Source organism: Panicum virgatum, chromosome 7K, assembly GCF_016808335.1.
Source record: "Panicum virgatum strain AP13 chromosome 7K, P.virgatum_v5, whole genome shotgun sequence".
Taxonomy (NCBI): domain Eukaryota; kingdom Viridiplantae; phylum Streptophyta; class Magnoliopsida; order Poales; family Poaceae; genus Panicum; species Panicum virgatum.
In genome coordinates, this window is record NC_053142.1 from 49,334,713 (window position 1) to 49,348,143 (window position 13,431).

The window sequence follows — 13,431 nt, forward strand, 5'->3', positions numbered from 1 at the left end:
TCGGCTCCTCACCCGGCCGGAAAATCCCGAGAAACCCCCCGAACTCTGGCTCATGTCCACAAGACACAAGGGACAATGCCTGACCATGTCTTGTGGCTAGACCTGGGCATGGGCTGCCCGACCCGACGGACCCGACCCAACCCGCCCGAAAATAGCCCGACCCGACCCGAAGAGTTTGATGGGCGGGCTCGGGTCAAAATTTTTGACCCGGTATGACTGACGGGCCGAGCACGGGCTAAAAATTTTGACCCGAAAAACCCGAAGGAACCCGACATTTTACATAGGCCCGGCCCGACCCGACCCGGCCCGACTGGCTGTCGGGTCGGGTGCGGGCTCAATTTTACGGCCCGGCCACCGGGTCGGGTCGGGTCGGGCACGGGCCGCTAGAAAAAACACCGGGCTTTTTTTGGCCCGACCCGAACCCGACCCGGCCCGGAGGATGCCCAGGTCTACTTGTGGCAAGCATAGCGAAGAGGATTTTTTTACCCCAAACACCGAAAATTCGTCTCACGAGGTAGGAACCTTAGGCTCACTAAATTGCACATATCAGCTTATATCCTACTGTTGATCAGTCATGCTTTATGCAATCCTGGAGCACAGGAGAGCAGTTATATACTTGCACCAAGCTTTTGAAACGAAGTGAAAACCATATAAAACCCTTTTGCCTGCCTAAGTCAGTAACAAATGTCGTGGCATTGAGAATCTGATTTTTCTATATAAAGTTCCTAAGATATAGATAGCAGACCAATATCAGTAAATTTATCTAGGTATGACCATAACTTTATGAATCAGGTAAAGGCATTGATGAGATTTCAACCTGAAGGTTAAAACCGTAAATTATACAGGTTGACTTTAGAGGATCAAATGACATGTCAAATAGTAGCTTCTTGAAGACAGAGCTATCAATCTAGGAGTAGCATTGATGATTTTTGTACAGAACAGAAATTAGATGCGAAAAATTTGCGAAAGGTGAAGCTGAAAATTACTGTAGCGCTTTTCGTTTGTATGTGATAAATATTGTCCTACCATGGGCTAACTAGGCTCAAAAGATTAATCTCGCAACGTACATCCAAATTGTGCAATAAGTTGTTTTGTTTCCCCACATTTAGTGTTCCATGCATGCGTCATTTGTTATATTTAATGTTTCGATGTGACGGAAAGTTTGGAGGAACTAAACACAGTCTTTGTTGGATAAGATTTGTCAATACTTCCTCCATACTGATAAAAGAAGTCGTTTAGTACAAGGTTTGAGTCAAACCTTGGAAATATAAATTATGAATAACTCTCAAGTTGTTGTACTAAAAATGTGAAAATTATATGAATAGATTTGTCTTGAAAAAATACTTTCATAAAAATATAAATATATTATTTTTTGACACACATTTTTATAGAAACAAGAAGTCAAAGTTGTGTTTTGAAGACCGTGCCGCTGTCCAAAAACGACTTTCTTTACTAGTATGGAGGTAGTATTTTCCTAAAAAAAGAACTTACATTGCACATGGTATCATAGTGCAACAACTAAAGATGTTTCAGTTCATGAGACAGTGATATTGAAGTTCAGTTCAACAAAAGATATTACTTGGTTTAGGCGTTTAGCTAATATATGTTGTTAGAGCAGGAGGTGTTCCGTGCCTCGTTCCTTCTCATGGGTTTCGCTTTGAGTGATCCATTTCGCCGTGTGATTCTGATTCCTTTTTTTTTGCGGGTAGATTCTGATTCCAACCCAGGCTGTTGTTGATCATCGGCAGCGCGTTGTTGCTTCGTTCTAGCTTCGCGTGGTGCTCATACTGTTGGCTCGAGCTCCAATGCCTCGTTCGTGTCGCAGGCGTGTGTCGAAGGTAGCGGATACCTCGAAGCAGAGTTGCATGGTGCAGGCGTGTGGCACAAGATGGATTCTTCACCACTAGAAGCTTCGAGGATGGCATATGCGCATTGAATAATTTTCTTTTTCTTTCAAAGAAATCGGCTTCAGCCTGAGCAGATTCGCAGGAAACAAATCCCTCCATTGCATGCCTCCCCGCGCGCTGCCACACGACTAAGGACGACGACCGAGCCCCTGCCCCGTGCGAATCTCGCCCCGATCAGGACCGCAAGTGGATGATCTGACGGTAGGAGGGGACCCAGGGGTGGACGGTATCTCAAACACCGTCCACCCCCGGTAGGGATTTGGAGCGCGGCCCGGCGCGCACGTCACTCACGCCGGCGCAGGACATCGGCGAGGCACTGAGGTCGCTCGAGTGTTTCGCTAACAGCTTCTCAAAGCGGGCTGCATCGTGAGGCCGCTGGCCGCCGGATGCGTCGCTTCATCAGACATTCAGACGCCGTGCACCCTTGATGTGGACGCGGCGGCGGATGCGGGATGTTGGTTTTCCGCGACACGGTCGACGGCGGAGGTCCGGCCGCCCCCGGATGCGCGGCCACCGCGCTGCAGTCTCCACCCGTCGTCCGGAGACACACGCACGAGACGGGAGAGCCACGAGGCGGAGCTTCAGCCGCTGGCAATGAGAAGCGCCGCCATGCCAGACCCGCCGACGCTGCCACTCTTCGCCATCCGCTGCGGCGTTGTGCCGTCGACCAGTTCCGTCCGATGAGAAGCTCGAGCCCGACCGCCGCCGCCGCGCCGTCCGTCCTTCCCGCATGGCCAACCCAGCTCCCACGCCTGTCAAATGGCCCGAGGAAGACGATCCCATCCCTGCGCCTGCGAACCACGTCCGATCCAGACCGCACGCGACTGATCCAACGGCTGGCAGGGACCCAGGGGGCGGACGGTATTTGAAATACCGTCCGCCCCCGGTTGCGGCTTGATTTACCGTCCGCCCCTGGTTGTGGCCGCCGACGCGACCTCCGCTGCATGCTGTGGCTTGCCGGAGCGCCACCGCGCCGGCCTACCAGTCCGGGATGTCTTCCAGCGTCCCGTCGCGCTTCGCCGCGACCACGAGTGACGGGAGCCTCCGGGGTGGCGCGGTCACCAGCAGCTCCCTGCTCGCCGGGCGCGCGACACGACGTCCTCGAACGATGAAGCGGCAAGGTCTCCCGCGTCATCGGCCGGCCGCCGGACGCTCCGCACCGTCTCGGGACGGCGGCGTTGCGTCGAGATCGACTGGGTTCGTACACAGCAGGGGCACTCGTGGCACCGTTGCTCGTCCGCCTGTTCGGCCGTTCGCCATTGGCTGCGGCGGCATGCCCTCAACCCGTTCCATCTGACTGACAAGCTCAAGCCCGAGCACCGCCGCCGCGCCGTCGTCGAGGTCGTCGTTGATCGTCAGACATTTGGCGTCGAGCTTGAGCACCCCCGCCGCGCCGTTCGACGGTCTCCCCGCGCGGCACCATCCAACTCCCGCGGCTGCTGAATGACCAAGGACGACGACCAAGTCCCTGGGCGTGCGAACCTCACCCCATATCTGAACCACACGTACTCCATCCAACGGTTATCAGGGATCTAGGGGTGGACGGTATTTTATTTACCGTCCACCCCCGGTCAGCATCTCGTTTGCCGTCCACCCCTCGTCGTGGCCGCGACGCCGCCTCTGCTTCATGTCATGGCTCGCCGGAGCGCCGCCGCGCCGGTCGGCCAGTCTGAGACGATTTCGAGCGTCCTTTCACGCTTCACCGTGACTGCGATCGATGAGAGCCTCCGGGGGTGGCGTGGCCACCGCCCACCACCAGCCGCCTGCTCGCCGGGCGCGACAACAGGACTTCGTCGCCGCTGATCCGGTTCTTCCGGCGGGTCTCCACCGGCCTCGACTTGGAGGATTAGTTCTTGCATTGCAGGCAGCCGGCGGAGAGATGACCGTCGGCAGGTTGTTAAGGTCCTGGATGGATGCCATCGGACTTCCGTGCCGGCAGCGGCACCGAGGTTCCGCATCAACGGCATTCTCTTCTGTATGCAAGCTTCTGCAGGTTCAAGCTGGCGTGTGAGTTGCTTTGCTTGATCGCACACTACTGAGTTGCGATTTCACATCCTGTCCATCTCTCCTTTTCGGCGGCTAATTAACAAGCTCCTCCAATGTACTTCTAGGGATAAAATCCATAAACACAACAGCATGAACTGGATCATGCCGACACACACACACTCTCTCTCTCTCTCTCTCTCTCTCTCTCTCTCTCTCTCTCTCAAACACAATTTAAATTTGTGTTTTGACGTCACTTTGGGATGAAAAAGGACTATGTCCTCAATGACACTCCAGCTGGCCTGCAAAACAGTGAAACACCCAAGCCTGCCACGCCCTGGATCATCGCTCACCGTCACCTGGCCCTGCGGCGTTGCAAACTTGGAGCGGGATGCAGCCAGGCTCCGGCGAAGCTGGCGGCGTGGTTCGAGCTGGGGACTTGGGGACCGCGCGCAGCTGCGGTCGACGGACGCTTTGCCCAGAGCTAACCGGGCGAGGTCTCTCGCGCTGTCGACCGGTGGATACTCGCCACCGAGCTCGAGCACCGCCGCCGCGCCGTCCGGCCGGCCTCCACGCATGGCCCACCCAGCTCCCGCGCCTAGAAATCATTTGCAGACTCAACAACCATGGTTCCTTGTAACATGCCGTAGGGCTCATAAATTCTTATTGTTCTCTTAGGAAAGGGGAGGAAACTGAAAGGGAATCCGAATCCCAGAACCGGAGTGGCAGGTTGCCAGTGTCGGTGTCCATCAACATCATGCACACAAGAAGGAGATGAGGTACCGAATGCGGGTGGGCTACCCGAGCCCCAGCTGCGCAAGCCAACCGAGCCCCAGCTTAACTCTAGAGAGACAGTGGCTCCAACTCATATTGGTATGATTGTTATACGGTAAGCTGTTCTTTTAGTGCAAATGGGGAACAAAAGGCCCTTGACTCTAACAAAAACAATTATATTCAGCTTGAGAGCACGTGAAAAGGCATTTGAAAGGTGCATATAACATATTCTCAACAACAGTGTTGAGCGATGAAGGAATGACTACATCAGTTGATACAATATGATGAAATCAAATGCATATCATGCTTGAGAGTTAACTTTAGAGAATGCTGACTTGCTAAGCAGTAAGAATCAAGTGCCAATGGAGTTACAGTACTATCAATTCAAGGTTGATTATTCAGGTGATGATGAATATTTTGCACAGAGAGAAGATGAAGCTGCATGAGACTAGCAACATCAGGCATAGCATCCAATTTGCAGCACCACACAAAAAGTTAGCAGTTGGCTGGTCAAGTAAAGCAATGGATTAAAGCAGCTCACGTACAAGATTAGCATAAGGTACATATTTACATAAGCATTCCAGATGGATGATGCTGGGATTACATAGACTACTATAGTACATTTACTGATTTCGGCTTACCAAGCTCAAATGTGCAGCAAGAACATCCCTGATCCTCTCCCCCTCCTTGTCCTTGTCACCCTCAAAGTCTCCAAACTCATCAGCGTCAGCATTCCCCTGAAAATTGTCTACAGGCAGCGGCTCGCCGCATTTGTTGAGAAAATTGTGGAGCAGACAACCAGCAACCACAACATACGGCAGTGCCTCTTGGCACTCGCCCTTCCAGCTTTCGTCCAGAAGCCTCCACCTTGCCCGCACACGGCCAAAGGCATTCTTCACCACCCGAAGCCCGTGCGCGTGCACATGGTTAAAGATGCTCTCTTTGGATAAGTCATCGGTGGCAGCATCAACATGCTTGTACGGTGCCACAAGCCAGGGGAGCAGCGGGCAGCAAGCAGGCCCCAAGAAGTAGCGCGGCACCGAGCCACCGATGAGCTCGCCCTAAGGCGCATTTGCGAGCAAGATGGATTGGGAGATGTAGAGCTTGGTCCGTGGGAGGATCTCCGCCGGCGTCATTTCCGGATCCCACCCGATGGAGACGTCGAGGAAGCGGCCGTCGGCGTCGACCAGCGCTTGCGCGATGGCGGCCTCCCCGAAGCGCGCGTAGCCGAGCGCGCCGCAGCAGTTGGGCAGGGAGAGCGCGCAGAAGCCCGGGACGGCGCGCGCGATCCGGTCGGGCGCGGCGAGGTCGAGCAGCACGGCGAGGCGGTCGGCGATGGCGCGGCAGACCTCGTAGAAGGCGCGCGCGGCGACGGCGGGGGACGGGAGGCCGAAGCGGCGCGCGACGGCGCGCGCGGGCGCGGCGTGGGCGAGGCGGAAGAGCGCGGCGCCGAGCTTGTGGTCGGGCGGGAGCGCGAGGGAGGAGGAGGCGGCGGCGGGGGCGGGGAGCGCGAGGGCGTGGAGGAGCTGGAAGAAGGCCGGCTTGGACATGCGGAACGCGTCGCGCCAGGCGGAGTCCGGGAGCGCGGGGGAGGAGAGGAGGCGGAGGAACCAGGAGGAGGGCAGCGGCGGCGAGGGCGTGGGCGGGGAGAGGGAGAGGGAGGTGAGCGTGAGCGTCTGGAGGTGGAGCGGGAGCAGCGCGAGGAGGCGGGACACGGCGCGCGCCGCGGAGAGGAGGAGCGGGTCCAGCGCCAGCGCCTGGGACGGGAGCAGGAGGAGGTCGCGGTCGGACGCGAACCGCAGGGACAGGGTGACGGAGGAGGCGAGCAGCGCCAGCAGCGACGTCAGCTGCGGCGGCGACGACTGGGGAGCCGGTGGCGGCGGCGAGGGCGTCGCGGGAATGGGCATGCGGGCGCGGCGGGAGCGCTTGCGGCCGGAGGCGGCGGCCATCGTCGGGAGGCGAGCGCGCGAAGTGGGGAGGTGGTGGTTGTCTTTTTGCGGGTTTCGGGGAGCTGGACGGTAGCGGTGGTGGCGACGGCGACAGGTGGAAGTGGGAGCAGTGGACTGAGCCACCCCGTGCGCGAGCTCGTTGGCGCGTCCTGGGGGGGTCGGGGGGAGGAGGCTGCCTCGTTGGGTCAAGAAGAGATGGGCTCCCCTCGCCTCGGGCCTGACGACGACAGGGGTGGGCTTTTGCAGGTTTGGAGCTTGCGGCAGGGCCTGGTCGGGGGCGTTTTTTTTTCATTTTTATATTTTTCAAAATCATTTTTTATAAAAATATATTTTTAATTTCACAATTTACATTTGTACCCCTACGGTCCGGGGCCACAGGCCCCCTGGCCCCTGCCGCCCCCCGCCGGACGGTAGGGGCTTATATGTAAATAAAATTTTTGTTTTATCGCATATAGGCCCCTGTCGCTCGGCAGGGGGCGGCAGGGGCCTACCGCCCGGCAGAGGGGCGGCAGGCTTCCCCACTAAATGTGTCATGATCTCAAGTATTATACTATATTTTTCTTCGTTCCATGAAAATCCTCTAAAATTGGAGTCAGTCATTGCCTTATGCTGCAATATTTAGAAACAAGTTTAATACTATATTTCACTATCCAAAATTTAATTCTATTTTAATTTATAATTCATTTAGAAACAAGTCTGTAATAAATTTAAATTTTAATACTAAACTAAAATTTTAATACTATAGCATTAATTAAATTAAATTTCTTTACAATATTAATGGATTCATACGTAACTTATCTGCAGATCACAAGTGCGGAATCCAGCAAGATTTCGCTGTTGCAACTCCCTCCCTCACCACACGTCTCTCTTTTTTCCCTCTATGGATGTTGTTTGTTGTAAATGCAGGTGTGGGGGACCTCGGCTTTTATATTGGGGGTGGGAGGCTGCCGCCCTCCTGCCGGGAGGTAGGAGTCTCCATGCGATATAACAGAAATTTTAATTACATATAAGGCCCTACCGACAGGAGGTGGCAGGGGTCTGCCGCCCTGCAGATAGGCGGTCGGGCGGTAGCCGGTAGGTGTACAAACATGTAAATTGTGAAACCGAAAATATATTTTTATAAAAAATGATTTTAAAAAATATAAAAATATAAAAAACGCGGTGGGGGACTCCGAGTACTGGCGAAATGCACAAGTGGGGCGGGAAACGGGGGGGGGGGGGGGGGGGGGGGCTTTCTCGAGAGACGGATGATGGGACTGCCACGTCGTCGGGTTCGATGGGGCAATGCAATTAATTCGCATTAATTTCCATGTCAGGAGTCATCAGAATGGGTTGGGGGTTCATGCGGACTGTTGCTGCTAGCGCGGTCCGACCCAGTTAAGTATTGGGCCGGGCTGCTCAGCAAAATGAAGGACGGGGAAATATAGGGTCCTGCCAAGATAAACAGGCCTAGGACCTGCTACTGCTAGGTATGGAAATCTTTGTGGGTAAGCAAAGAATATGGTTGTGCAGTTATATGCTAGTATATAATGGACCAATGGTGGAAGAGCAGTGCGCATTGTTTCCAATCCACCTCAGCGAAACGAAGCATCAGGTAACTTTTTTTTTTGGGTAAGTGAATAGGGGTGCGCCCCTACAGGAAATCGGGTAACTTTCAGTAACAGAGGGTCAAACCACGGCATCTCCTTGGAGGAGAAGGGCCGTCCTCGCTTCTTTCTTGGAGGAGAAGGGAATCACACCAGACCAGACATCAAGTGATAGGAATATCTTGAGTTTCAGTCTAAAAGCAAAACGTATTTACACCCAAAATTCGATTGCAGTACTCATACAAATTAGCAATAAGATAGGCTCTACAGGAAAAAAAATAACTCGACCCGAGAGGGTGTGACGCCTCCAGCTGTTTTTCATCAAGAAAAAACGATTGAACTTTCCGATCGAGAAAACTCCAAAACTGTCGTTTTTTAGCTAGCGAGGGAATTTTTTAACCCCTAAAATTTACTTCCATCAAGATCGAATCCAAAATTTGAAGAGTGCTATCTGAATCATCTAACCAAATCAGTTAAAGACTCTTTGGTCATAAAAAATATATATCCCTGTTGAACCATAAGACGAGCGTCCAACAAGTATTAGTATCTTATTAAATTCTGAACTCAAACTCGAATTACAACGACCCCTTTATAGATTGGCAACAAATCTAGCTCTTACAACTATATTTTGGTGAGTCAATCATAAATATGTTTTTTTTTGCGGGTAATCATAAATATGTTAACCCACCCGCAAAAAATAAATATTTTAACCTAAAAAGTCAATTTTACAATAAAGAGTTCACAGTAAATCTCAACTATCAAGCCCCCCGAGTCTCCCGACCCTATCTGCCTAACAAATCCTTTCTAGCCCCGTATATAAAAGCGGACTCTAAAAGCGGAAAGAAAAACAAACCCTGTTTCGTTGATGCTATCCGGCGACAGCGCCCCCGCCCCAAAGCCAACGCAAAACCATCGACGCACCCAAACACTCGAGCCAAGCCCCCCCGACTCCGATCACCCCGATGGCGTCCGACGAGGCCCCCAAGCCGGCGGCGGATCGAATTCGGGTGGTCGGCAAGTGGGTCGGCGCCCTGGAGGTGGAACTGGGCGCCTGGACGGTGCCGATGCTGCGGGCGGAGGTGGCGCGGCGGGTTGGGGACGGCGTGGAGCCCGAACGCGTCGGCCTCATCTTCGGCGGCCGCGTGCTCAAGGATGAGCCCCCCGCCTCGCTGCGGGAGGCCGGGCTCAAGGCCAACGCCAAGGTGCTTTCCTCCCTCGCATCCCCAGATCGCGCCAAGGAAATCGCCGCCGAAGCCGCCAAGGCGAAGGCCGAGGAGGAGCACGCCGCTAGGCTTGTCAGGCTCTGGTGAGGATTTTCTTTTCAATTTGGGGAATAGTTATGTTTTCTGCTCCCTTGTCTGGAGCCGAAATTGCAGTCGTAAGGGCATGATTATACTTGGCATTCTGAAACTAGGGGACAGGACGCGCTTACTTCTGTAGTTGCATTTTTTTTAAACTGCAAAACTAATACCAATTTGTTCCTGGTTATGAGATTGAACGCAATAGCAAGAAATTGTCAAGTCCATCCTGATTTATACACCCACGATTCATTTGTATGATTCTGTGATAGTATGAAAATTAGGAACAACTATAATTTGGTGAAAAATCTAATGAAGATCACAGTCCTACTTTGTAATGTGGAAAATCTAGCACTCCAATCAATGAATTCAGATAAGGATCGTGTCTGCAGGATGGAGGTTTGTTTGCCTGTACGCTTTGAAACAATCTTTAACCAGGATTGAGGTCGCACTGAACCCCTCTAGCACAGAATTCGTTCATTTGACAGAGTGATTTTCATGTAGGGATGCTGCGAAAGCAATGTCTCAAAGGCACACAGATGGGTCCTTCCTTGAAGGTGAAGACTACAACTTAGATCTTGAGGATCAAAGTGGCCAGAAAGTGATGTTTGGATCTGTTGATGATATGAAGTAATGTACTAAATCTTCTATTCAGAATTTCCCCTATGATGTATATAATATTTAACTCCATCATCTGTGCTATCTTTAGAGCTTTGAAGATGGCTCTAATGCTTCACCAAAAAGCTAAAACTCAGATGAAGAGAAAAAGGTACAAGGAAGCACTAGATGTATTAATAATGGCTGAGGTATGCTGCCTTTTACTGTCCTGCTATGCTTTCTATCTAGCTTATGTGATTGTATACTGCAAGAAACCTGTGCAGATTTTAAACTGCTATGCTTTCTATTCAACTAAATTTCTCTACACTCACAAATTCTTTGTTGTCTTTACAGGAAGCTTTCTCCCTTTGTGACTCAAAACTCATTGAGGTAACTTGAATAGTTAAGAATATACTTCACTTTGTATCAATAAGAATGCTGAAACTTTGCTTACAATTGATACGTGTTCTGCAGAAAGTTGATAATGTGCCAATGCTTCAACTAGATATAGTATGGTGCTATTTTGTGCTTCGTGATGTATCATGCCTGGAGGTTGCAGGGACTCGCCTTGAAAAAGCACGAGTAGGATTTGAACGTTCCCATGGGAAAGATTCCTCTCGCTTCAGAGTACTTCAGGCTGGCCGGCAAGCAGATCTTGCTATGTGAGGCTCGTTTTGTATTGAATATATTAGTTACTGAGCATGCTTATTTTCATCAGAAGTCAGAATTGCTACTTTTAGATACAAATGTGTGGGTGAATGTCCCAGCATCTTCTTTTCTTAAAGGGAAAACAGACCAATATATGGAGGGCGATATAGAAATTGCATTTTTTTTAAATGCTATGGATTTTACTCAAATAACTGCCCTTTTGAATCATTCTACAGTTGACTTGGTTGACTCCTAATTTTTTTTTGTCTCCATGTGTTATAGTTACGTAAGGCTGGAGCTTTTGGAAGGAGTGGTAGCATATCATAATGGTCAAACTGAAAAGGCGAGTGGATATCTCACTTCTGCGCAAGCTAAATACCTGCAGGTACATTCTGCTGATCATCTTTCTTTTAGTTCTTTAGTATATTGTTGTTTCTGCTCTTCGGTGCTTTATCACCTTTTTCATGTTGGACAAATCAGTCTCATTTTTAATTTCCTTAAATGGATATGAAATTCAGCTTCAAGTACCAGATGAAGCTATATCAATGTTAATGGATATGGGCTATGAAGCACGATCCGCAAAAAGAGCATTGAAGATGACTGGCTATGATATTCAATCATCTGTGGATCTCCTGTGTGAGGAACGTGAAAAGAAAATCCGTAGACAAGAGGAGGACCGAGAGAGACAAAGAGAGATTCTGTGAGTAACATTCTACCCTCCCTTTTAATTTTTGTCTTTATCTTTTTTTTTTTGCTTAGTAGTGAACTTTTCATGGTGTTATCATAGGGAACAAATGAGATACGGTAAAACTCCCATGAACAAGGCAGTTGACCTGCAGAAGCTGAAAGGCTTGACTAACATTGGGTAAGAACTAAGAATGTTGGTCTTTTTACACTTAATCTCAAGAGTTGTTTTTTTAATTGTATTGTCAAGAGTTCTAGTGAATTGCAATTGGGATTGGGGCCTAAACCTTGAAAACCAGGAAGGGGCTCCGAGTCAGTAAACCTGAAAATAATAATGGAAAAGTGCTTTAAAAGGCCATCTGATTGCTCAGACAATGTCAGCGTTTATGTTGTTTATGGACTCAATTTTATGTAACATTTGGTTGATGTTTACAAATATTACTAGTCATATTCAGATATACATTTGTTGTTAGTTGTTACAGAGGAACGTTATTGAACAAATGTTTGTGATGGAAAGGTAGTAAAATTTCATTTTGGGGGCACATGATTTGTGTTGGCTAAATCTCTATAGCATCTTATGATAGTTATTATTGTTTCTTTTCAGCACAAGGATTTTCGTTTACAACTTGACTGAAGTTACAGCAACATTACCTTACTTTTCCATGTGGTTCATGTTATATAGACCAAGCTTAGAGGACTAGAAGTGTTTAGATAGTTTTAGGACACCTATTCCTGGCAGCCACGCTGTACCTTTATAGAAATTGAGTACTGATGTCTTATTCAAATGCAGAATAAATTTTAATTGATTGTGCTTGGTGTCGCTAATTTAAACATTGATTTTGATTTATGCTGTTGCATTTCCTGTTGTTACTGATGAATTGTTTTCATTTTCAAGATTCGAAAAGTATCTTGCCGCAGAAGCACTGCGCATAAATGAAAATGATGCTGATAAGGCATTAGATCTTTTGACAAATCCTGAAGAAAATTGCATCCTGCAAGTATGCCTTCTCTGCACCCCTCTGTTTAGGTATTCGTAAAATGCTGCTCCACAGCTATTTACACATTCTCTTCGCTTGCAGAATAAAATCCAGGCAAAGAGGAGCCGAGCAACTCGTGGTATGTATGGGCTAATATATTCATCATCACTCTTCGAAGTTGTGTGTCCTCAAATGAATTGGAGTAATGAAATTTCGCGCCGTTTTTTGGTTCTCTTCTTTCTTTGCCGGATTTTGGTGCAGGATCATCGAGTTCCAGGGCAGCTGCTGCTAGGACTGCTCGAGGAACCAACAATCGTCAGGCTTTTGTTAGAGCTCCACCACATGCTGTCGATGGAAATGCTCCTCCAGATGCTGCAAATGGAAACCTTCAAGAGGGAAACCATGCAGATGGGAATCTGCCAGAGGGAAACGATGTGGACGGCAACCCTCCAGAGGGAAACGATGTGGATGGAAACCCTCCAGAGGGAAACGATGTGGATGGCAACCCTCCAGAGGGAAATGGTGCCCAACTTTTGGACTCTCAAGAGGCTATGATCAATGAAGAATCTGTGAATCAAGATGTAGTTATGACTGATGAAGTAGCTGTTAATGATGAAGAGACAAACTCTCATCCAGTTCCAGCCAGGGACGTGTCCATGGAAAGTGAGCTTGCCCATGAACTGACGGGGGATGCCTTGGATGACTATGATATTGAGGTTAGCGACGAAGGGCAGGCAATAGCTGAGTACTTGAGCTTACTGGAGTCTGCTGCTAGTTCTTAATGTGGAAAGATCTACACTACTAGATAGGTAACTCCAGCTTCAGAATAAAAAATACATGTAGTTTCAGATGTCGAGTTTGACTTAGTATGGTGGGCTTGTACATAATGCTACCCGTATGGATTACATATTTACATGATACCTGGAAATTTCCTATCGTTGCGTCGAAGTTGTCTACCTTGGATCGCTGCTTGGTTGCGTAATGTTGCGTTTTAATTATGCGGGGCTCTGACATGTTTGCTGGATATG

At 49.7% G+C, this 13,431-nt stretch overlaps 1 protein-coding gene and 1 pseudogene across 1 annotated transcript; one reads left to right on the forward strand and one right to left on the reverse strand.

Moving 5' to 3' along the window:
• Positions 1-5,166: 5,166 nt before the first annotated feature.
• Positions 5,167-6,860, reverse strand: LOC120641958 (annotated as a pseudogene).
• A 2,187-nt stretch (positions 6,861-9,047) lies between these two features.
• On the forward strand, positions 9,048-13,338 carry LOC120641959 (NEDD8 ultimate buster 1-like). Its single transcript, XM_039918311.1, has 11 exons — positions 9,048-9,505; positions 10,002-10,127; positions 10,207-10,303; positions 10,449-10,484; positions 10,569-10,756; positions 11,025-11,127; positions 11,261-11,442; positions 11,530-11,607; positions 12,322-12,424; positions 12,506-12,542; positions 12,665-13,338. Exons 1-11 carry the CDS (start codon positions 9,162-9,164, stop codon positions 13,183-13,185), a joined length of 1,815 nt encoding a protein of 604 aa, XP_039774245.1. The 5' UTR covers positions 9,048-9,161; the 3' UTR covers positions 13,186-13,338.
• The last annotated feature ends 93 nt before the right edge of the window (positions 13,339-13,431 follow it).

Bases quoted from the DNA above. Each gene is read 5' to 3' on its own strand.
- LOC120641959 (XM_039918311.1), top strand. From the start codon at position 9,162: ATGGCGTCCGACGAGGCCCCCAAGCCGGCGGCGGATCGAATTCGGGTG. The intron at 11,608-12,321 runs GTAAGAACTAAG...TTCATTTTCAAG, and splicing joins AAAGGCTTGACTAACATTGG to ATTCGAAAAGTATCTTGCCG. The intron at 12,425-12,505 runs GTATGCCTTCTC...CTTCGCTTGCAG, and splicing joins AAGAAAATTGCATCCTGCAA to AATAAAATCCAGGCAAAGAG.